This window comes from Manis pentadactyla, chromosome X, assembly GCF_030020395.1.
Source record: "Manis pentadactyla isolate mManPen7 chromosome X, mManPen7.hap1, whole genome shotgun sequence".
Lineage (NCBI taxonomy): Eukaryota > Metazoa > Chordata > Mammalia > Pholidota > Manidae > Manis > Manis pentadactyla.
The window spans coordinates 143,910,032-143,934,349 of NC_080038.1; the positions used below are offsets into that span (position 1 = coordinate 143,910,032).

A 24,318-nucleotide genomic window follows, 5' to 3' on the forward strand; every position below is an offset into this window, starting at 1 on the left:
GTGACCCAGTTTACTGTAATGCCAGGCGAGACAGCAGTAGGCATCCCTGTTAACTGATGCACACATGGGCCTCTGGAAACACGTGGAAAACGGAGGGAGGTGGTTTACAGAGGACACTCAGGGGATGGCTGTTCCTCTGCGAGGGGCAGGGGCAGGCGGGAAGGACCCCAGGAGGGGACTGACTGCAGTTGGTAGACCCTCCTTCATCGGGAAGGTGGCGGCTGAAGCGCCTGTTCTACACTCTCGATTCCTTCTGTGATTTTCCAGAAAGACAACCTGTGAGATGTCTCTGAACAGAGGAAACGGAAATGACCTGTCCCAGGCTCCCAGTCTCCTCCCTGTCGGGTAGTCACTCCAGGGGCGTGGCCTAGCAGAGGCCCCGCCTCCCGCATGCGCACTGTGCCGGCCAATCGCCGGTGTTCCTTCGCAGTTGAGCGGCTGGCTCCTGGCTGAACGAAGGCCACCGGGGGAATGGCGCTGAGGTAGCAGTTGGGCGGGAGGGATGGAGAGAAGGTCGGAGAGACAGAGGGCCGGGGATCGGGGTGCGAGGGAGCCTGGGGGTGAGGCGGGGGTGGCAGGGGCAGACAGAGGGATCCTTGGCGCAGCCAGGTGGCGTGGGGGTTAATGGGCAGCGCTGCGTGTCCATGGCTGGCGGGGGTGGGGGTCCTTAGGTGTGAGTGGGCCAGGGAAGGGGCCAGGGCGGGCGGGGCAGACACTGGGGGCCCCTCGGCGGGGCCAGGGGGCGGTGGGGGCGGCGGCGCTGCTCAGGAAAGGTGTGCGAGGGTTCGGGATTCATGAGATATGAGCCGGGTGGGGTGGGAACGGGGCGCCTGAGTCGTGAGCGGGCTGAAGACGGTCTCCTGAGGCGTGAGCTGTCCATGGTGGGGGCAGGGTTCCTGAGACGTGAGCGGGCCGGGGGCGGTGCTTCTGATGCGTGAGCGGGCGTGTTGATGGGGGCGGACCTCCTTAGGCGTGAGCGGTGGGGGGACGGGACGCTGCAAGGCGATGGAGTTTCTGAGGTGTGAGTGGGCCAGTTGTGGGGGGGCTCCTGAGCAGTCAGCAGGCCGCGGCGGGGGCGGAGCTCCTGAGGTGAGCGGACCACAGTGGGGGCAGGGTTCCTGAGACGTGTGTGGGCCAGGGGCGGGTCTTCTGTTGCTTGAGCAGGCCAGGGTTGACGGGGGCGGGGCTCCTGAGGCGTTAGCCGGCTGCGGCAGTGGCGTGCCTCCTGAGGCGTGAGCTGTGCGGGACGGGGCTCCTGAGGCGTGAGAGGCGAGGTGATGGGGCTCCTGAGGAGTCAGTAGGCTGGGGGTGGTGGGCTCCTGAAGGGTCCGCAGCCTGCGGCGGGTGCGGGGCTCCTGATGCATGAGCGGGCTGCGGCGGGGACAGGGCTCCTGAGGCGTGAGCGGACGGGGGCGTGGCTCCTGAGGCATGAGTGGCGGTGGGGGGTGCGGGCTACTTAGGGGACAGTAGGCCGCGGCGAGGTGCGAGGCTCCTGAGTCGTGAGTGGGCCGCAGCAGGGGCAGGGCTCCCTAGGTGTGAACCTGCCGGTGGGGATGGGGCTCCTGAAACATGCGTGATCCCGGCGTGTTGCTTCTGAGGCGTGAGCTCAGTGGTTGCGGTGCTCCTGATGGGTGAGGGCGCTGGGAATGTCGGGGACGGGGATTCTTAGGTGTGGGCGGGCTGTGGAGGGGGCGGGGCTCCTGAGGGGTAAGTGGGGCTGGGGGCGGGGCTCCTCAGGCATGGTGCGGCAGGGGTGTGGCTCCAGAGAAGTGAGTGTGTGGGGGAGGGGCTCCTGAGACGTGAGCGGGCCGGGGTTGGCAGGGGCAGGATTCCTGAGGCTAGAGCGGGTAGTGGTGGGGGCGGGGCTCCTGAGTGAGCGGGCTCCAGCGGGGGCCGGCCTCCTGAGGCGTGAGCTGCGAGATGATGGGGCTCCTGAGACGTGAGCGGCCCGGTGCTCCTGAGGCGTGAGTGGGCTGGGAGTGAGGGGCTCCTGTGGCATGAGCTGGCTGCGGCAGGGGCAGGGCTCCTGAGACGTAAGCAGGCCGGGAGCGGGTGTCCTGAGGCATGAGTGGGCGGGGGGGGGCTTTTTAGGGGTCAGCAGGCTGCGGCGGTGGTTGAGCATCCTGAGTCATGAGTGGGCCGCGGCTGGGACAGGGCTCCTGAGGCTGGAGCGGGCTGGGGTTGGCGGGGATGGGGCTCCTGAGGCATGAATGCGCTGCAGCTGGGGCGAGGCTCCTGAGACTCCTGAGGCATGAGCGGGGCTGGGAAGTAGCTCCTGAGGCGTCAGCAGGCCACGGCGGGTTGGGGCTCCAGAGGCGTGAACCTACTGGTGGGGACGGGGCTCCTGAAACATGCGTGGTCCCAGGGTGTGGCTTCTGAGGCGTCTGCTGGGCGGTGGCAGGTCTCCTGAGGGTAGAGGGGGCCAGGGATGTTGGGGGCGGGGATCCTTAGGGGTGGGTAGCCTGTGGAGGGGGCGGGGCTCCTGAGATGTGAACTGGCAGTGGTGGGGCAGGGCTCCTGAGGCTAGAGTGGAACGCTACGGGGGCGGGGCTCCTGAGTGAGCGGGCTCCAGCGGGGGTGGGGCTCCTGTGGCATGAGGGCAGGGGCGGTGCTCCTGAGGCTTGATCGCTGAGATGGTGGGGCTCCTGAGGCTGCGTGCGCGGGGTGGGGGGCGGGGCTCCTGAGGTCAGCAAGCCCCAGCCGGGGCTGGGCTCCTGAGGCGTGACCAGGCCGTGGCTGCGGGCTTCTGATGCTTGAGCGGCTGTGGCAAGGGCGGGCCTCCTGAGGCGTGAGCGGTGGGACGGTGCTCCTGAGGGGTGAGCGGTGAGGTGGAGGGGATCCTGAGGCGTGAGTGGGCCAGGGGGGGTACTCCTGAGGGGTAAGCAGCCCGTGAAGGGGACAGGGCTCCTGAAGCGTGAGTGGGCTTTGGTGGGGGCAGGATTCCTGAGGCTAGAGCGGGCGGAGGCAGGAGCGGGGCTCCTGAGGCGTGAGCGGGCCGGGGTTGGTGGGGGAGGGGCTCCTGTTGTGTGAGGGGGCTGGGATTGTCTGGGGACGGGCTCCTGATGAGTGAGCGTGCAGGGGTTGGTGGGTGTGGTGCTCCTGAGGTGTGAGCGGGCTGGGGTTGGTGGGGGCGGGGCTCCTGAGGCCTGAGCGGGCTGCGGGGGTGGGGCTCCTGAGACTCTTCTGAGGGGTGAGCCTTGCGGGATGGCGCTCCTGAGGCATGAAACCGCCGATGGGGACGGGTCTCCTAAAACATGCGTGGTCCGGGGGCGTGGCTTCTGAGTCGTGAGCTGGGTGGGGGTGGGGCTCCTGAGGGGTGAGTGGGCCGGGGTCGGTGGAGGCGGGGCTCCTGTGGCGTGAGTGGGCTGCATCGGTGTAGGGGCTCCTGAGGAATGAGAGGGCAGGGCACGGGCGGGGCTCTGAGGCATGAGGGGGCGGGGATTTTGGGGGCGGGGCTCCTTAGGGGTGGGCGTGCTCTGGAGTGGCGCATGTCCCCTGAGGCGGGAGTGTGCAGAGGTTGGCGGGGGCAGGATTCCTGAGGCTAGAGCAGGCTGCGGCAGGGATGGGGCTCCTGAGGCATGAGCGGGGTGCGGTGGGAGATGGGCTCCTGAGGCGTGAGCGGGCTGTGGAGGGGGTGTGGCTCCTGAGGAGTGATTGGGCTGGTGTAGGCAGGAGCGGGGCTCCTGAGGCGTGAGAGGCCAGGGTTGGTGGGGGAGGGGCGCCTGAGTCGTGAGCGGGCTGCGGGGGTGGGGCTCCTGAGACTCTTCTGAGGGGTGAGCCTTGCGGGATGGCGCTCCTGAGGCATGAAACCGCCGATGGGGACGGGGCTCCTAAAACATGCGTGGTCCGGGGGCGTGGCTTCTGAGTCGTAAGCTGGGTGGGGGTGGGGCTCCTGAGGGGTGAGTGGGCCGGGGTCGGTGGAGGCGGGGCTCCTGTGGCGTGAGTGGGCTGCATCGGTGTAGGGGCTCCTGAGGAATGAGAGGGCAGGGCAGGGGCGGGGCTCTGAGGCATGAGGGGGCGGGGATTTTGGGGGCGGGGCTCCTTAGGGGTGGGCGTGCTCTGGGGTGGCGCATGTCCCCTGAGGCGGGAGCGTGCAGGGGTTGGCGGGGGCAGGATTCCTGAGCTAGATCGGGGGCTGCGGGGGCGGGGCTCCTGAGGCATGAGCTGGCCGCGGTGGGGGCAGGGCTTCTGCGGCGGGAGCGGCAAGGTGGAGCGTTCCTGGGTTGGTGGGGGCAGGGTTCCTGAGGCTAGAGCAGGCTGCGGCAGGGATGGGGCTCCTGAGGCATGAGCGGGGTGCGGTGGGACATGGGCTCCTGAGGCGTGAGGGGGCCACGGCGGGGCGGGGCTCCTGAGGCGTGAGCGGGCTGTGGAGGGGGTGTGGCTCCTGAGGAGTGATTGGGCTGGTGTAGGCAGGAGCGGGGCTCCTGAGGCGTGAGAGGCCAGGGTTGGTGGGGGCAGGATTACTGAGGCTTGAGCGGGCTCCAGTGGGCGGGCCTCGTGATGTGTGAATGGTGCGCCGAAGGGGCTCCTGAGGCGTGAGTGGGCCAAGGGGGGGGTTACTCCGGAGGGGGTTGCAGGCCGTGGTGTGGGCAGGGCTCCTGAGGCGTGAGCGGACCGTGGGCGGGGGCTCCTGTGGTGTGTGGTCGCTGCGGCGGGGGCAGGCCTCCTGAGGAACGAGCCGTGGTGGGGGCAGGATTCCTGATGTGTGAGTGGGCCGGGGTTGTTGGGGCGGGGCTCCTGATGCGTGAGCAGCCGGGTTGGTGGGGGCGGGGTTCCTGAGGCATGAGCGGACTGTGCTGGGGGCAGGGCACCTGAGACTCCTTTGAGGCGTGAGCCTTGCGGGAAGGGGCGGGGTGGAGACAGGGATCCAGAGGCATGAGCCGGCCTTATTGGGGGGCGGGGCTACTGAGTGAGCGGGCTCCAGTGGGGGCAGGGCTCCTGAGACGTGAGCAGCGAGGTGGTGTGGTTCCTGTGGCATGAGTGGGGGGGGGCGGGGCTCCTGAGGGGTGAGTGGAGGGTGTCAGCCTGCGGGGCTCCTGAGGCCTGGTTTGGTGGGGGCGGGGTTACTGAGGCGTGAGCAGGCCAGGGTTGGCGGGGGAGGGTCTCCTGAGGCGTGAGCGGGTGGGGGAGGGGTTCCTGAGGAATGTGCGGGCCGGGGGCATGGCTTCTGAGGCATGAGCTGGGTGGGGGCGGGGCTGCTGAGCGGTGAGTGTGCCGGGATCAGCGGAGGCGGAACTCCTGAGGCGTGAGCGGGTGGGGGCGGCGGGTGGACACCGGGGGCTCCTCATTGGGCTTCCGGGCCCTGAGGCGCTGTCCCTACAGTGTCCTCGGACCCCGCGGGATAGGGGGAGGCCCCTGAAGTCAGGGTGGGGGCTGGGGGGAGGGGCCGCCGGCACCATCTGCTTTGTCCGCTCCTGGTCCAAGAGGAGCCATGAGGACACGCAGTCTGATCTGCGCCCGGGCCGATGCCCGGCATCGCGCACTGACAGTGTCCCCGTTCCTTTAACGTGTGCTTGCTTGGTCCCACAAGGTGCAGGACAGTTGTGTCCACCGCGGAAGACACCTCCGGATGATGCCGGCTGGGAGGAAGCACCTGGAGAAAGCTGAGAAGGCCTCGAGGGAGGCTGAGGACATGGCAGCCTGTGACCCTGGCATGCAAGAGTGGAGAGAGCTCATGGGGCTAGAGGAGGGCCCCGAAGGTACCGTCTGTCTGACCCCTTTGCCGGTACAGCACGCAGCGCAGGGACGGTGCCGCTGGGGGCACTGCTTCTGAGTCCTCCACATTGTAAACAGCAAAATCCATGTGTGTGGGAAGCAGTTTCGTGTACTGGAGGTCGCCCACCTGATCCTCCTGTCCCAGACCAGGATCACAGAAGCTGTACAGAAGCTTCTTGATCACAAGAGCTGATTACAGAAGCAGCTCTGCTGCCCAGGGGGTTAGAGTGCCTAGAGTTCTGCGGGATTCCCAGCTGCTGGGCTAAGTGTCCCGGGATGCTTCCATCCAGCTTTGGGGTCCCTGTCCCTTTAAGACTTTCAAAAAGCACTCGCTTTTCTTTGTCCCTGGGGTGCTGGCTGCGGGGACCCGCTCACAAGTCTTGCTGTCCTGTTTCCCTAGTTTTCAGGACCCCACGCACACACTGTGTCTGCGCTCTGGTGCGGATGGCTAGGGCTGGCTATGTAGCAGTCCTGGTCTCCCTCTCTCTTCCCGCTCCAACTCCTCTCCTCCCACCGGGAGCTGGGGTGAGGTGCGCTCGGGTCCCGCCGGGCCGCGGCTTGTATCTTACCCCCTTCGCTAGGCGCTGGGTTCTCACAGGTGTGGATGTAGTCTGGCTGTTGTGCTCTGTCTTCTGGTCTCTCTTTTAGGGAGAGTTGTATTTGTTGTATTTTCAAAAATATGTGTGGTTTTGGGAGGAGATTTCCTCTGCCCTACTCTTGCCGCCATCTTAGCTCCTCCCTCTAAGTAACTTTAAATAAAACTTTTACTCTGCTTCATTACTATTTCTCTGCCCTTCAATTCTTTGTTGCAGCAGGGACATGAACCGAGGAAAATACACAACGCTCCCCCGTAACAGATATTCTCCATCAGATTATAGAAAGACTTTTTTGTAGATAGACTATCAGATTAGGAGAGTCCCCCTCTGTTCATAGTTTGCCATTTTTTAAAATGCTGAATATTTTATCAAGTGCTTCATCGACATCTATTGAAATTATAATATAGGTTTTGTCCTCTAATCAGTTAATTTGGCCAGTGGCATTTGTAGATTTTGCAGTCCTACGTAGGGCAAGCCAAACTTTGCTGTAAACCTAAAATGGCTCTAAAAAACGTCTATAAAAAAACCCCACCAGGGAGCCTAGTAAACATAAAGTTCTTCATGTAATTGTAGATTAATGATAACAACGAGAACAAAAATCCCCACCAAATTGCAGAAGCATCTATACAATACAGTATAATTTATGTAAAGTTTAAAAACTTACAGGAGTATTTACATATTTATGGAAATGAGTAGGAAAAACACAAGAACATGAAAAAGATGAAACATGCTATCATACGGTATAAAATCAGAACTCTTTATGAAACGTAGTCGGTGTTTCTTCAAGTAGATTTAAAATAATTAAAAGGGTTGTTGCATTTGGATCTATAAACCCAAATGGGCCAGCAGTATTTTTACGTATGTCTATTTACAAGTTGTTTTCTTCCTCTCAAGTGACTTCTTTCCCCTTCCGGTCATTTTTTAAAAACCTTTCATTTTTAAGTCACCATAGACTCATGCATAGTTGCAGCGCTGATCACCTTTGAAGCTTCTCTTCTTGCTGGCTCAGTTTTGTGATTCCATCTTTTCTTTACACATTTCTATTTCCCATGTTCTGTCTGACCGCCAATTTTAGAAGTCCCCAAGGGTTTCAGCCTGTTCTTATTTCTGCCGACAGAGGCACAGTGCTTCATTTCCTTGTATACTTTAGTGAAGATTATGAGGTGTTTTTTTTGATTGATCTTAATCTATGGACAACCTGGAGGCCTAAACTGAGCTCACTTTTCTCTAGAGGTTTGCTTTTGCCTCTGCGGGATGTGCCACCACCCTGGATCCGTCTTTGTTCCCAGCCGGGTCCCAAGCTCAATGTAGCGATCTCTGCCCCACCTCCCATCACGGTAAGTGTTGCTCATGGTGGCTCACTGGGCCCTTCAGAGACCTTTCTCTTGGGAACTGGCCTGAGGAGGATCAAATTGCTGCTAGCTTCCCCTACCTTGCTAGCTTTGAATTCTGAAGAAAGTCCATTAGCTTTGCTCTGCCTCCTCTGCGAGGTTGGTAGGGGATTACAGACGATGACTTAAGTCTGACATGACTGGTGCACGTTGAGTTTTATGGCTGTCTGCTCAAGTGTTCTTGATTTTTGCCCAGGACTCTAAACGCCCAGTCTCCCTGTCCAACAGGTCACCTCCCATCCCCACCTCTACAGAGAGGCCAGAGGTAAAACAGTACAACACAGATACTTTATTGTTTACAAAACATGAAAACCTAGGCTCCATGGTACTTGAGTGATGCTAGGGGGTGGGAAGGACAAGAGAAGTCAGTGAGCCCTGGCTACAGGCTGTTTGACTGGGCTCCACTTCTGGCAAATGGCTGCTCTTCTGCCTGCAGCCTGAGGCTGGGCCCTGCCCAAGAGTCCCACACCTGTGGGAAGCATGGGCAGAAGGAAGACGTGGCTAGTGGCCATCCCTGATCAGGGTGGGTGGTCGGAGGCCTGGGCCCACCCCTTCATGGGCCCCTCCCTGAAGGTCTGTCCTGGCCACCCCACCTCCTTCAACTACTCTGCCTCCTGACCCCAGCCCTGGAGGGAAAGCCTGGAAGCAAGCAGGAAGGAGGCTCCAGCCTAAATTTCTTCCTCCTTTCATGGCCAAGTGGGAGGAGTAGCTGAGAGCCTTCCTTCACGTGAAGAACGAGAGGAGCTGGAATGCTCACCATCTAGGGGAGGGTATCCGTTAAGGGTTATGAACAAATCTGTCTACAAAACCAGAGCTGAGCTCAAAGCACGAGTCCATCCCCCAGCCCCATCTCTGTGCCAGGCAAGAACCCAAGGATGGTGCTGAGAGCCCAGCAGTTGGGGCTTGGGTCCCAGGACAGCCTCTTTCCCGGGCCTCAGGGGCTGGCTGCCCTCTCCTGAAAGGAAGCAAGGACAGGGTCTGGGCAGGGTGGTGCCTATCTCCGAGGCTGCAGGTGGCTGTGGAGCTGCTCAGCCTGGGTCTTCAGGCGCTGGGATTCCTCCTGAGTGAATTCAGCCAGGACTTTGCGCATCTCCACCTGAGGGGAAGGACTGGGGCTGGCGTGCAGCCGTGGGGAGCTGGGCCCAGGGGCCCTGGGAGAAAAGGGAACTTGTAGGAGGGGTGGGGCATGACTCACAGCTGCCTTGTTCTCTGCCCGGAGCTGCTCATGCGTGGGCAGGGCACTGAAGGGCTTCCCAATCAGCACGGTGATTTTCTGTGGGGAGTGCAGCCAGAGGCAGGTTACACAAACGGGGAGTGCCCACAGTCCCAGCCCAACCACCCCAGGGAGCCAGAAGCCTGAGTCTTGCCCTAGACTTGTTGCATGCTCCCTCAGAGCCACTCTCTCTCTTTAAAACAAGGCATTCGGGCTCTATCTGCCATTTCAGTCCTGGGGTCCCTGCCCTTGATGTCCCGTTCTGTCCCTGCCCCAGGGCCCAGCTCTTCCTGATTTCCTTTGCTCTCCTTCTATCGGCCTTGGTGCCAGTTAGGCCCTCTCTCTGCTCCAATCAGTCCCCCAGCTGTGGCCTCAAGCTCAGCTCCTCCTGAGTCTGGCCTCAGTAGTGCTGGGCAGGGAACATGGGGTAGATGGCAGACAGACAGACACAAAGGTCAGCAGCCCCTACCCACCTCTCCAAAACGGGGGAAGTAGGGTGGGCTATAAGGCAGGACATGGTTCATTCCTGCAGCACAGTGGACAGAAGAGAAGACCGAGAAGCATGAGGCAGGGCGTGGAGCAGTGCAGCCTGAGCCCAGGTGGATCCCCTAACCCAGACATCCTCTCCCTGCCACCCAGTGGAACTCCCTGCCAACACCATCTAGAGAAACCCCTCTCCCCGCCCCCATGCCCAGGCCACAGCCTTGGCCTGAGAGGGAGGCTCACCAACATGCCACAGCGGCAGAATGATGGGGTTGAGATGACACTCTGCAATCAGGCGTCCAATTCCTGCCCCACAGAGAGGCAGAAATGTTGGCATGAGCAGAGCTTACGTGCCAGCCTACAGCCAGGCCACCCCTGCCCTTCCCCCACTTAAAACCAGCTCCCTGGGCCGGTCCCTCTGCATGACAATCCCTCATCTCAGCACCAGTCTTCTTCCTGCTGCTACCAACACACCCATGTGCCCCTATCTGCCACAGTCCAACCCAGCCAGAGAAGGCCAGCAGCCCCTACCCCATTTGAAGCGCAGGAACTCAGAACTCATGTTCACTTTCCCTGATGAGGGGGAACACGGCAGAAGCTTGGGAGCTGCCGGGGGGAGGTGGAGGAGGGGACTAGTTCCACCCATATACTTGGTAGGGGTGGGGTGGGTTGTGACCCTGCTGGCCCCACTGACCTTCTGGGAAGATGTGCACCCAGTCTCCATGGTTGAGCTTCTCCAAAATGAAATCCATTCCCTCTTGGTAGACACCATCTCCTGCCAAGGAAAGGCCTCTCCCCATCAGTCCCCATTCCCCTGAGCCCCTCCTTCCCCCTCCCTGGGAATGAAGGGCAGATGAAGCAGCAGCTCAGGGACTTCCTCACCCCTCACTTCGCCATCCACAGGGACACCCTCTAATGACTGTCTCTCCTGGGCCTGTTCAGCCCTGGCTGCATTATGGCCCTTAACATCCTTAGTTGACTAACATACTCTAAACCTCTAAGTGCCTGTCACTTACAAGGCCGCATCGTGGTTTGGAACTGTGATTGAAATCCTGAGCTGGCAGCTCCTCTACTACTCTAGGGCCATGCCTGCTGGACCCACCAGTTTCACCCGCTGAGCCACTTCAGCTGCCGCACACCCGCAGTCCACTCCCTCACAGCTGCCCAGACCAACGCATCACCCTCACTGTCTTCCATCCCTAGCCAGGCTCTTGAAACTTTCTCTTTCTCCTTGGGATGCACTGCCCCTTGGGTGGGCTTTCCATATGTAGCCCCTGGCACAGTGGGAGCTGCTGGAGCAAAGCAGTACATTATTTCCAACCTCACTTGGGCCCCAGATTCTGGACAGCACCCTTTCTCGGGGTCTCACCTAGGCCTCTGCCTGAGCTCTACCATCCCCCCTTTGCTGGCCCCTTCCTTTCAGGGTTCCCCCTGAAAACTTGACTCCCCCTTAGTGAGGCCTCTTGGGAAAAGGAGAACACATTATGGGACAGACAGGGCCATTGAGAGTTGGGAAAAACTCAGACTTGCTACGCTGAAAAAAGTGGATTCATGCTGCCCCCCATGCCAGCACCACTCTCCTTGCAGATGCCTTGAGACCATGAGAGTGGAGCCAGGTGTCCTTGTGATCAGCAGCAACAGAGATGCCTTATGTTGCATGCTTGCTTTCAGCTTGGGGTTGCTGTGGAGACAATCTGTGATCACACACAGTAAGAAACTCATCAACCTTTATATAGTGGACAGAGACAGAGACAGCGAAGGGGGGAGGTCAAAGGAGTGGGGTCAAGTAAATACCCTCACCTTATCAAGTAGGGAATGGAGAGCCATCGCAAAGAAGGACGGAGACAGACACTGGGACTATCTTGGCCCAATGCACTAAGAAATGGATTTTTTTTTTCAGCCCAACTTCAGTAACTTCATTTGAACGATTGATATTTTGAGCATTAGTGAGCCAACAGGACATCAAAACAGTAAGTTGTCTTAAGTTAAAGTCACAATTAACAAATGATCCTTAGTCACAAAATTATAAATGCAGTTTGGGGTGGGAATAAGCAGGAGGGGGTTTAATCCAAACTACATCAATTAAATCTTTAAATCGATTTATTAATAGACTGTTGACTACTCTTTTCTTTTCTCTTTGAGCTCCCTTAAATTTTCAGGACAATCACAGTTGGTAATGTACTGAAGTTCTTAAAGCTACACAATAGTCTGGCTAAGTTGCATGTGGTTTCCATGAGGTTGTTTAAAAGGATGACTTTGTTGTAAAGCAGATTCAATTGCCCCACCAGTCGACCCCCTGGAAGCTGTTATTTCCTCCATATCCATCACTAGTGTAGAAGCCTCCATAACCACCTCTACCAAATCCTCTGCTGCTGCTGTGACCACCTCCACCACTGCAGCTGCTGGTTGCATGACTACTACTAAAGCCAGAACTGGTGGAACCACTACTTTGTCGATAGTCTCTGGCACCAAATCCTCCACTGAATCTACTCTTGGAAGGTCCACGACTGCTACCCTTATGGTGGTGTCCATGAGCCATGTTTCCCAACAAGAAGATCCAACAAATCCTTCGTGATATTTCTTCATCAAAGAATGAGACGGCAAGGCCAAGGTTTCCCACACATCCTGTACGACCAATCTGATGTACATATTCTTCAATATCACTTGGCAAATCAAAATTGATTATATGTTTTGAAAGGAAAGGAGCTACACACAGCAGCAATTCACCGGAGAATTCTGCTTTATTAGGGAAAGGTGCTGGGTTATATAGGAAGGGGCATGAGCTGATTGAGGTGTCACTTCTACAGGGCTGGTGGCTATTGGCTAGGTGCTGGGATTAGGGGGGCGAGGGGTGATCGGGCTTCAGGTGGTGCCGGCGGGAACCGAGGACCCGGAAGAGAAGCAGGAATTTCGCCATCTTATGGGTGTTGGCCCTTCATTCCCCCCTTTCTCCTCTATGGGGTTGTGGACGTTGCTTTCTCTCTGACTGCTTCCTGCTGAACGGGGGCGGAGAAGGGAGTGAGGGCTTGAGGACCGGGAGGAAAGGGTTGATAGGACTCCCCACAGTAAGGACGAGTAGATGTGGACTTCTTCAGGTTGGAAATCAATGAAGGTTCCCTGTAACCATAGGTCGAGGACTTGTTGATTCTAATGGTGCCAAGAGGATACGGGTGCCAGAAGCCAGGCGTCTGCGGCCATTGTTTCCAGGAACAGTTTCTAGCGGAGAGAGCGGTCCATCTCAGTGTGTGGTGAGGAGGTTACGTGAGGGTGAGGGATCTTCTGTGGCTAAAAGCTGGTAGTTCCTGAGTAAAAGCTGGTTGAAAGTTTGATTAGAGATTTTACCAACTTGGGATTTGATAAACATTACAAGGCAAGGAGAGACAGGAGAGGAGAATGATTATTATAGGGCCTGTAATGGGCCAGAGCCAGGTAAGGAAGGGGTTTGTTAGTATTGAAGAAAATGGGTTGGAGGAGTAATACTGTGGGTACCAGGAGTTACCCATATAGTGAATGGCGCAAGACCAGTAGGGACATCCCCCATAGGTGTCTGTCCATCGCCTGCAACAGGCTTGTTTTTGGTCATAGAGGAAGCAGAGGTAGGGAGAATAAAGGTAGCTGCTAGTGAACACTTCAGTGGAGGGAGGAAAGTGGTGGTATAAAGGCTTGGAGCAGCCTTTCAGGGGGCAGTCTGATGTGGCAATGAGGGCAGTAATTTTTGTTTGATGCTGTGTGTAAGTCTGTCTGACTTTGAATCGCCATACAATGGTGGCTGGGGTGGTGGGGAAGACAATAGGAATGAGGAAAAAAAGCGAGAGAGAGCAAGGGAGCAGGAAAGGAGGAAAAAGTCATGATTTGGGTATGGATGGCAAAGGGGGTGAACGGGATTTTGGAGGAAAGAGGACAGTAAGGTCAGGAGTCTGGAGGGAGGGAGAGTCTGTAAACTTTTGTAGGTTAAGAGATCCTTTAGGTGATGTGGGGAGAGAATGGTAAGGGGCGCCCCGAATGTCAGTTTATGAGCTTCCTTCTGCAAGAGCTGTCCAGTGGCTAATGCCCGTAGGCAGGGGGCCCATCCCCGAACTGTGGGGTCTAATTGCTTGGAAAGATAAGCTACTGGGGCAAAGGATGGGCCATAATATTGGCCTAGGACTCCTAGAGCTTGACCGGACCTCTCATGAATGTATAATGAGAAGGGCTTCGACAAATCAGGAAGATGGAGAGCTAGGGCTTCCACAAGGGCTTGACGGAGCTTAATGAAGGAGTGTCGGGGTGAGGAGGATAATGGTTCTTCAGGGGGGCGCTTGCTGAGGTTGTATAGGGGTCTTGCCAACAGGGCGAAGTTTGGAATCCACGCTCTAAAATACCCAGCCAGGTCTAGAAAGGAAAGGATTTCTGTCTCGGTTTTGGGAACGGGCATGTCAGAGAGGAGCCGTTTTCTGTAAAAAATCTTGGGAGGAGGGGTCCAGAGGGATAGAAAAAAAAATGCGTCCTTGAGATCTAGCAGTGAGAAGTGGGAGGCTTAGGGATCCGCAATAAAAGGGTGTATGGATTTGGAACTAAGGGATGGATAGGGACGACGGCCATGTTGACGAGGCGAAGGTCTTGGACAAGGCGGAATGATCTGTTGGTTTTTTTAACAGCTAATATGGGGGTATTAAACGGGGAGTGAGTGGGTCTGAGGTAATTTTTGTTTAAAAGATCTTGAATGATGGGTTGGAGGCCTATGAGGGCTGAAGTGGTTAAGGGATATGGGGCCTGACAGATATACTGAGAGGGGTCACGTAATTTGATAGAGGCAGGAGGACATAGAGCCATGGAGGGACTTGTAATGTCCCAAACTTTGGGATTTACAGGGTGTATGAGGGCGGAACTGTAGCTTTCATTGGGTAGAGGGGGTCGTCGGCTATGAGGGCCATCAGAAAGGGAGTACTGGGGGCTGTGGGAGTGGATGTAGTTATGGAAACATGGAGGAGAGAAAGGATGCCCCATCCTAGTAAAGGGATGGGACAATGGGGCATAACCAGGAAGGAGTGGGAGAAAGGTACGGGATTGTCTTGGATTGTGCATAAAAGGCGGGGGGGATTTAATGGGAAAATCTGTTTACCTCTTATCCCGACTATAGGAGTAATGGCAGGCGTGGTAGGGCCCCGGTATTCTTGCAAGACTGAGAAGTGGCTCCTGTATCTAGGAGGAAGAAGATGGGGCGACCGTCTACTATTAGAGTAACCCTGGGCTCCTGGTTGGTGATGGAAATGGTTGGGCGAGAAGCCCCCGGGCCCTGTCAGTCTTCTTCTGCCAGCCCCACTATGGTGGGCTTAGGATGGGGGTTGTTCGTCCAGCCTCCCCTTCGGGTGGCTGGGCAATCAGACCCCCAGTGGCCCTTTTTGTGGCATCTGGGGCATGGGGTGGTAGGAGATCTGGGTTAGGGGCATGCCCTTGACCAATGTCCTTCTTGACCGCACTTGAAACAAGCTCCTGGGGGGGGCTTGTTTGTAGAAGGGTGCCCAGGTTGTGGTTTTATCAGCTGGGCCAACATTTGGAAATTGGCCTGATCAGCCTTTTGTTTACGGCGTTCTTTCTCCTCCTCCCAGTTATGGAAGACTTTAAAGGCCACTGTTAGGATCTCAGTCTGTGGGGTAGTGGTACCCTGTTCTAACTTTTTGAGTTTAGCTTTAATGTCGGGGTAGCTTTGAGCTAGGAAGTATGTCATAAGGACACGTCTCCCGTCAGGCGTTTCTGGGTCCAGGCTGGTAACTGTAATAGGGCTTGAGTGAGTCTGTCTAAGAACTCAGAGTGAGTTTCCTTTTTCATTTGAATTATGTCTTGGAGCTTTTGAAAATTGACTACTTTATGAGCTGTGTTTTTCAGACCTGCTATTAAGCAGCAGGTGAAGATGTCTCGAGAGCGGAGACCCACGGTGGTGGGGGACTGAAGGGTTCTGGCTCAGTCTGTGGGGGAGAAACAGGTGATGGGGGCAAAGACGGAGGAGGCTCCTGGGACTTAGTTAGAGGGGGGCTGAAAGGCTCAGGCTTGATCTGCATGGGGGTGAGGTGGGGGAGGTGATGGTGGTGGAGGAAGGGGGAGGGGTTGTAGGAGAGGAGGGGGAAGGGAGTGAACGGGAGGCTTCTGCGGGAGAGACGGCTTGCAGGCTAGGAGAACTTGGGGGGACGCGGGGGGAAGAGGCGGAAAGCTTCGATATAGGGAATCTCCATTTTTTCAGGCGCTGGCAGTAGTTAAAGAGATTGCGAGTGATGTTAGGATCAAGAGTTCCCCCTGCGGGCCATTGGTTGTTATTGTCTAGGGGGCATGTCGGCCAATCTTGGGAGCAGTATTTACAGAGAAGTTTTGGTTTTATATCAGGTGTCAGGGAGAGGGTGGCTAGATACTTGAGTAGGCATTCAAGAGGTGAACTTTCAGGGAGGGATGAGGAGGCTCCCATGGCTAAAGGACAGAGAAGGAGACAAACAGGGGAAGACGAACGGAGATCCTTGGACTGGGAGCAGACCGCAAGGAGACAAAGGGCGTCCCCGATGATCCTTGGTGGTCTGCGGAAACTCGTATACGAATCGGAATTTCTTAGGAAGTGTGGGTCGTCACCCAGACTTCTCTAAGAAGGCATGGTGCCAGAGTCACGAGGAACATAGTACTAGGAATTTTTGGCAGAAGGAATGGAAAGAGGAAGGGGGGGGGGGAAGGGGAGCATTCTCATCCGCAAAGGAGTCACCTCGTTTATGGCTGTTGGAGGAGGGGCCTGAGAGTCCTCTGCAGCCGTGAAGGCCTAAGGCGGGGAGAGTTCCCTCCTCGTCCCTGAGCATCAGGGCCTTGCCGGACGATCATGGTCAATGGCGCTGTGATAGCTCGGGGAAGAGCGGCCCGCTCCGGGGGAAAACTTACCCAAAGGCCAAAGAGGAGTGGTGAGTGTGAGGAGCCAGCGATGGAAAAAGAGGATGAGGGCAAGCTTCTGCTGGTGTCGGGGGAAGACAGGGCCCAGTTGGGGTGTCCCGTCTCCCGGGTTTCGGCACCAATGAAAGAAAAGGAGCGACACACAGCAGCAATTCACTGGAGAATTCAGCTTTATTAGGGAAAGATGCTGGGTTATATCGGAAGGGACATGAGCTGATTGAGGTGTCACTTCTACGGGGCTGGTGGCTATTGGCTAGGTGCTGGGATTAGGGGGGCGAGGGGTGATTGGGCTTCAGGTGGCGCTGGCGGGAACCAAGGACCTGGAAGAGAAGAACGAATTTCACTATCTTATGGGTGGGGGCCCTTCTGGGGGGGGTGGCGAGGCTCCTGAGGCGTGATTGGGTGATCAGGCTGTGGTGGGGGCAGGGTTCCTGAGGTGTGAGCGGACTGCTTTGGGGGCGGGGCTCCTGAGACTCCTGAGGGGTCAGCAGAGTATGCTCTGGACTCCTGAGGCATGAACCCACAGGGGGAGGCGGGGCTGCTGAGAGGTGAGGGGGCGGGGCAGGGCTCTGAGGCGTGAGGAGGCTGGGGATGTCGGGAGCGGGGCTCCTGAGCCATGAGTGGGCAGGGGTGGTGGGCGGACACCGGGGGCTCCTCAGCGAGGCCGGGGGTGTGGCGGGGCGGGCTTCTGGGCTCCTCTCTATCCCTCTGTGATCGATCTCCGTGAATACTGGTACAAGCATATCCTTCATGGTATAAGAGATCCTCGAGAGAATCGGCACCCATTTGGTCTCCACAAACACTAAAGTCAGGGAATCCTTCCCTGCTGCATTTAAGAGGTCAAGCAAAAATGACCGTTTGTCTGACTATTCCACCCAAACTACTTTCTGCGTGATGTTTTCAGAGGTAGAGCCAAGTCTGCCTACCGTCAGGAAGATATAATCATCCAACAAATCAGGAGCAAGAAACTGTATTCCCTTAAGAAAGGTAGCACTGAGCATCATGGTGTGGCAAATACCCTTTGGTGGCATACTGCCTTGTTCAACTATATGACGTATCTGGGGTTCAAATCCCATATCCAGCATCCTATCAGCTTCTTCCAATACCAAGTATTTGTAGAAGTTTACTAGACGTCCTGGAGTGGCAACTAACAAGTGACACCCATGTTCTAAATCTCGAATCTGCTGACCAATATCAGCACCACTATAAACCACACAAGGACGAACTCTAGACCAGTGTGAAAATTTTCTGGCTTCCTCATAGAGCTGTACAGACAATTCTCTTGTAGGAGCTAAAACCAAGGAAAGTGGGTATTGTTTACAGCGTCCATACCTTCCATTTTCCTTCAGAGCCTCCAAAGCGTCGCCTGGACCATCTCCATAAATCTGACTTAAGATGGGCAAGAGAAACGCTGCTGTTTTTCCAGAGCCTATTTGGGCACAAGCCTTCAAGTCTCTTTTTTTCTTTAATAATGGGAATGGCATGCTTTTGCACTGGAGTTGGATGAGTGTAACAAGTAAGCTCAATGTTCCCCATGATAATTTCTCCCATCTCAGCATCACTGAAACTTTCAGTATGTGGAGTAAAGCGTCCTGGGACACTCAGCCGAGCAGCCAGAAATCCCAGGGAACTCCAGGCGCCCTAAACCCCTGGGCGGCAGCACAGCTCAGAGGCCCCTCACAGCGATAAACAGACTCCTGCCTGTTTGCCCTCCGTCGAGGCTCCGCCATATTGGAGCAGCAGAGTGAGGCCAGCCAAGCCCAGAGCAACCACGGAGCTTAACTCCACAGTGGCCGGGCAAGAATCAAGAGGCCCTGTCTGCGTGCAGCTGCCCAGCATGAGCCGCTAGAGGTCGCTGTCCTCCCAGGAGAAGAAGGCCACAAACCAGGAAGAAGGGACATTCTCCCAGCCGACACACGTGCCAGTTCTGCACAACTACCTCTATCGCCATGAAAAGGCAGAAGAATTTGATGCACACCAAAATCAGAGAGTCAACCCCTGAGAAGGAGATAGACCTAACCAATCTTCCTGAAAAAGAATTCAAAATAAAGGTCATAACCATGCTGCCGGAGCTGCAGAGAAATATGCAAGAGCTAAGGGATGACGCCCGGAAGGAGATTACAGAAGTGAAACTATCTCTGGAAGGATTTATAAGCAGAATGGATAAGATGCAAGAGGCCATTGATGGAATAGAAACCAGAGAACAGGAACGCATAGAAGCTGACACAGAGAGAGAGAAAAAGATCTCCAGGAATGAAACAATATTAAGAGAACTGTGGGAGCAATTCAAAAGGAACAATATCCACATTACCGGGGTACCAGAAGAAGAAGAGAGTAAAAGGGATAGAAAATATATTTGAAGAAATAATGGCTGAAGACTTCCCCAAACTGGGGGAGGAAATAATCAGACCACGGAAGTACACAGAACTCCCAACAGAAGGGACCCAAGGAGGACAACACCAAGACACATAATAATTAAAATAGCAAAGATCAAGGACAAGGACAGAGTTTTAAAGGCAGCTAGAGAGAGGAAAAAGGTCACCTACAAAGGAAAACCCATCTGGCTATCATCAGACTTCTTAACAGAAATCCTACAGGCCAGAAGAGAATGGCATGATATATTTAATGCAATGAAACAGAAGGGCCTTGAACCAAGAATACTGTATCCAGCACGATTATCATTTAAATATGAAGGAGGGATTAAACAATTCCCAGACAAGCAAAAGTTGAGGGAATTTGCCTCCCAAAAACCACCTCTACACGGTATTTTAGAGGGACTGCTCTAGATGGGAGCACTCCTAAGGCTAAATAGATGTCACCAGAGAAAATAAAATCACAGAAAAGAAAGCAGACCAACCAAATATGATTAGCATATATAATGTAGGGGGGTGCATGGGGAGGGCTGTGCAACACAGAGAAGACAAGTAGTGATTCTACAGCACCTTACTACACAGATGGACTGTGACTGTAATGGGGTTTGTGGGGGGGACTTGGTGAAGGGGGGACCCTAACAAACATAATGTTCTTTATGTAATTGTAGATTCATGATAACAAAATAAAAAAACTACTACTATGCTTTTGGAGCAACACTTCATAATGTTTACCTTTTGCAAATGCTATCTCTACTCACTCGTATAGCTTGTGCAAGATCACGTTCACACTTCATGTCCTATAACAAGGCCTATCTGTGCTTCAGGGAAAAGGACTTTTTTGGAACACAGAAGCAAAGATACTTCACCTGCTTTAACACCTGTTGTTAGATCTTTGCTGCACATGAAACATGTTTGATAAATAGCTTGTCCCTGCCTGCTTTCTTTCATTAAAGGAGCTTAGGATTAATATTTTGCTTTCTTTTTTTAATTGTGCAATAGAACTTAGATACAGGTCAAAGAAGAGAACAGAACAGGAAGTGGACATGGAAGGCCTCTGAGGCTGCAGAAGGGAGGAGCTGAGATTTGGGGATGGGGGCACAGGAGCAGGGAGTGATAAACAATGCCATGGTCACTAGCCTCAACATTGTGGCCTGTGCTTATGTTTCAGAGAAATTAAGTAGCTTCCCAAAGCAGCAAAAAGAGCATTCCGGAAAGGCAGCTGTGTCCAGGGAGCAGGTCTGCGGATCTGGAGGGGCAGGCACTGCAGCCTCTCATTAAAAGCGCTCCTTTACTCTTCAGTGACTTTACTGGGTGTTACTGTTTTACTTTGACCAGCCAGAAATAAGAAACTCTCCCTTGACTTCTAACACACTTTGGTTACTTCCTCCTCTGCCTCCTTCTTCACACAGAACCTGTGAAAAGAGGTTCTCCTGCAGGGTGGAGGGTCTCCACTCCTGCTTCTCCACCCCCTGCAGCTCCTGCCACTGTCACTCCACAGAAATGGCTTCTCTGGGGTCACTGGAGGCTCCCACAGTGCCAAGGGGCCCTACTTCACTTCCTTCCTCTCTGGCCATTGCTTCCTGCTCCCCTGTACTCTGAGGTACCATCCTGAGCCCCTGCTATCTCCCTGTTCTCCTCTGCAATCTTGCCTCGACGTTTGCGATTTCATTTTCGATTGAGTCCCCAGTATCTTTATTCCTGAACATTCTTTTGAGTTCTGGAACAGCACATCCCACTGCTTCTCGGCTGCTCCCTTTCTTGGGTGAGAGGCTCCCCAGATGAAGCATGTGCAACTTGGGACTGACTCCCTGCCCTTCCCAACCCCAATGCTGATTTTCCCTCATCCAGTCCTCCCAGTGACTCGTGCCACCAGATGTCATCTAGAATCATCCTTGAGTTCTCTTTTCCTTGCCCCATCGCCCACACCCAATCGACCGAGCGTCCTGTCAACTCTACCTCCAGAGCACATCCCAAAGCTGTCCCGTTCGCCGGCTCTCAAGAGTGATGAGCAGAGGCTCAGCTACTAATCCTCTGATGCCAGAATTACTGCAAGAACCCCTAACCAGATTCCCTACCTCCTCCTGGCCCAGCTCCAGTCCACCAGCCTTGTTGCAGCCATGGTGCTCTCTGAGCCACTGATGAAAGCACATCACTACCGCAATGAGAGAACAGAGTCCCAGCGGCTTAACACAGTTATTCCAGAACCTTTATATTCAACAGCCAACCTACATTTTCTACCTTTACCATTTACCTCTCCAGTTCCTGGCATGTGCTTCCTTTGTCTAGAACACCCTTCCTTTCATACTCTGTGTGGGAAAATTCTACTTCCCCAGGGGAAAGAGCAACCTGTGTTTGGATCCTGGCTTTGCCATCTCTTACCCCTTGACCTTCGAGCAATGGCTTAATCTCTCCAAGCCCTTTTATATGGAGACCGGGGGGGGGGGGTCAAAATGGCCCCTCCCCCCCATCAACACAATCCTATTCATTCGCCCAAACCCTGAGGACTCCGCTATATACCAGCACCCTCACAGACCAATGACAGCACACTGCCATCACTTAGTCTCTTAGCAGTGCCCTCCAGAGAAGGGGCTGTAGATAATGCCTCCTTGACTGCTATAGGTCTGCACAAGCCTCAGGCAGTCATGGAGAACTGAGTGCTCTCCGAGAAGCCATTGCTCCTCCCACAGCCACTGCCACCTCTGCTGCCACACAGTGGAGCTGGGCGTCATGCTACTGGGGCTCCCCTTGTCCCCAGGTTGCCTGTCCCAGCTGGGTCCCTCCACTGCCAGTACTGCCAAGCCAGAGGCATTGGGCCCAGCCCCCTGCCCCACGGGAGGGCAAAGAAGCCCCCAGACACACCTTCCTACACCCACTGGCCCAGCAGCCCTTCCCAGGGAGCAGCTCACCTTGGCACACGGGCACACACTTGCCCAAGCTGAAGAAGTGTGAATGTAGCTCCTTGGTGAAGCAGATGTCTGCAGCTGCAGGGGTCCTGGAGTGGGAACAGGCACAGTCACCCCTGCCTCCCTTGTACCCTGCCTCCCCACCCTCCCCTGAGCATGATGCCTGCCATCGTCAGCAATGCAGAATGGAGGCACAGGAGGACCTGGGGGCACCACCCCATGCCCTGCCTGGACTGCCGGACTATGTGAAGAGCCCAGTGAAAAGTGAGTTTGTTTTGCTTTGGTTTGGCTCCCTCCCTCCCTGTGCCCATCACACTGGCGCCAGTACCCCAGAGATGAGGGTCATCCATGCTGGACTGGTGATTAGAGACGGTGATGAGGGGGGTGGCTGGGCCTCGGTTCTCCATGAGCTCGTACAGCACCTCTTTGTTGTGGACGGTGATGTGGTTCATGTACTCTGGGGCCGAGAGAGGGAGAGCGGCGCCGAGTTTGTGGTGCAGGCGGGAGGGACGGAGGGAAGGCCGGAGAGACAGAGGGCCGGGGATCGGTGTACGGGGTCCCGGGTATGGGGCGGGGGTGGTGGGGCAGACAGAGGGATCCTCGGCGGGGCCACGGGGGGGCGGGGCTGGACGGGCGGCGCTGAGTGGCCATGGCGGGCAGCTCTCTGGCCATCCACAGTCGTTCTTTCCAAAAGTACCGCAGGTGTGCTCCGTGGTTTACTCTGGCATCAGCCCTGGGAAGGCCTGATCCGTGTCCATCTGACCTGCACACGCATGGCTCCGTTCACGTGTTTGCTCCAGAAACGTCTGTTTGCAGAAAGCCTAACAGCTTCCACAGGGGAGGTATTCCTCCATGAAATCTGAGCACCATGCCCTGCTTCATTTTCAAATGTTTTCCACTTTTATTTCAATGCAGGGTGTAAGATAAATTATATATTGCCCTGTCAGGTGTCAGTTATACTATCCGTGGACAATACACTGAACAGAGAGTCAGAGTCAGTTGGTGGTCCTTTGATAGGGACCATCCTTACGAGCAAGTATGATTTGAAAGCTTTGCTCTATTTGGTGCTGAGAAAATAGAGCTTGTTTTGTGAGTGTCTGATACACTGCTTATTGTGGGTAGATTCTGTATGTATGAAATATTTTTGTTGTAGTGCAGATCCTTCGTGATTACTGGAAAACAGCTATTGGTCGTCGATCCATAAAGTCAAATCATCTGCTTTATAAAGCTTTATTTGAAGTATTAAAATGTTGTGGAATGCAGCACTTAGGGATGAAAGTGTTGTGTAAAAAACCCTATGAAAGTATTTTTTGAACGTTCTTGAATTTATTTGTTTAAACCGGACCTTTTACAACCATGGTTTTGTCTCTCTTAGTGAAATGCTCTTTTTGTTAAAAGCATCACTCCTGAGATCGGTTGAGAAAGAATTTTCTCAGTGTGTGATAGTATTATCCTTACTTTTTTATCCTTTTGAGGGATATGTGTTTTTTCTTCTTACCTGCTGTATTTTATTTTGTTTATTTTTTAATTAATTAATTTTTTTGTCATTAATCTACAATTACATGAAGAATATTATGTTTACTAGGGTCACCCCTTCACCAAATCCCCCCCCAAAAACCCCATTACAGTCACTGTCCATCAACGTAGTAAGATGCTGTAAAATCACTACTTGTCTGCTGTGTTGCACAGCCCTCCCCGTGCCCCCCACACAGTATACATGCTAATCGTAATGCCCCCCTTTTTTTTCCCCACCCTTATCCCTCCCTTTCCTCCCTTTCTCCCCAGTCCCTTTCCCTTTGGTAACTGTTAGTCCACTCTTAGGTTCTATGATTCGGCTGCTGTTTTGTTCCTTCAGTCTTTCCTTGTTCCTACAGTCTTTGGGTTTGAGGTGAGTCTCTTGTAAGCAGCATAGAGATGGATCTTGCTTTTTTATCCATTCTATTATTCTGTGTCTTTTGATTGGTGCATTCAGTCCATTTACATTTAGAGTGATATTTGAAAGATATGTACTTATTGCCTTTGCAGGCTTTAGATTTGTGGTTGCCAAAGGTTCAAGGTTAGCTTCTTTAGTATCTTACTGTCTAACTTAACTCGCTTATTGAGCTATTTTAAACACTGTCTGGTCATTCTTTATTTTTCTCCCTTTTTATTCCTCCTCCTCCATTCTTTATATGTTGGTTGTTTAATTCTGTGCTCTTTTGTGCTTCCTTTAACTGCTTTTGTAGGTAGTTGATTTTATTTTTTGCCTTTAGTTAGTATTTGGTTGGTCTGCTTTATTTCGCTGTGATTTTAGTTTCTCTGGTGACATCTACTTAGCCTTAGGAGTGCTTCCATCTAGAGCACTCCCTCTAAAATACCCTGTAGAGGTGGTTTGTGGGAGGCAAATTCCCTCAACTTTTGCTTGTCTGGGAATTGTTTAATCCCTCCTTCATATTTAAATGATAATCGTGCTGGATAGAGTATTCTTGGTTCGAGGCCCTTCTGTTTCATTGCATTAAATATATCATGTCATTCTCTTCTGTCCTGGAGGGTTTCTGTTGAGAAGTCTGATGATAACCTTATGGGTTTTCCTTTGTAGGTGACCTTTTTCCTCTCTCTAGCTGTCTTTAAAACTCTATCCTTGTCCTTGATCTTTGCCATTTTAATTATTATGTGTCTTGGTATTGTCCTCCTTGGGTCCTTTCTGTTGGGAGTTCTGTGTATTTCCGTGGTCTGATCGATTATTTTCTCCCCCACTTTGGGGAA

The 24,318-nt window shown here is 54.4% G+C and overlaps 1 protein-coding gene, 1 long non-coding RNA gene and 1 pseudogene across 2 annotated transcripts; 1 reads left to right on the top strand and 2 right to left on the bottom strand.

Moving 5' to 3' along the window:
• Positions 1-414: 414 nt before the first annotated feature.
• LOC130681855 (uncharacterized) lies at positions 415-6,466 on the top strand. Its single transcript, XR_008995058.1, has 3 exons — positions 415-482; positions 5,531-5,699; positions 6,123-6,466. It is a non-coding gene; the product is annotated as an uncharacterized LOC130681855 (long non-coding RNA).
• Positions 6,467-7,968: 1,502 nt separating this feature from the next.
• LOC118924017 (tafazzin-like) lies at positions 7,969-22,025 on the bottom strand. Its single transcript, XM_057495407.1, has 8 exons — positions 21,902-22,025; positions 21,577-21,723; positions 10,093-10,173; positions 9,930-9,971; positions 9,642-9,704; positions 9,389-9,441; positions 8,898-8,975; positions 7,969-8,798 (listed from the first exon to the last, which is right to left on the bottom strand). The coding sequence occupies exons 1-8, from the start codon at positions 22,023-22,025 to the stop codon at positions 8,697-8,699; spliced, it is 690 nt and encodes a 229-aa protein (XP_057351390.1). The 3' UTR covers positions 7,969-8,696.
• LOC130681986 (ATP-dependent RNA helicase DDX3X-like) lies at positions 16,647-18,101 on the bottom strand (annotated as a pseudogene).
• Positions 22,026-24,318: the final 2,293 nt, after the last annotated feature.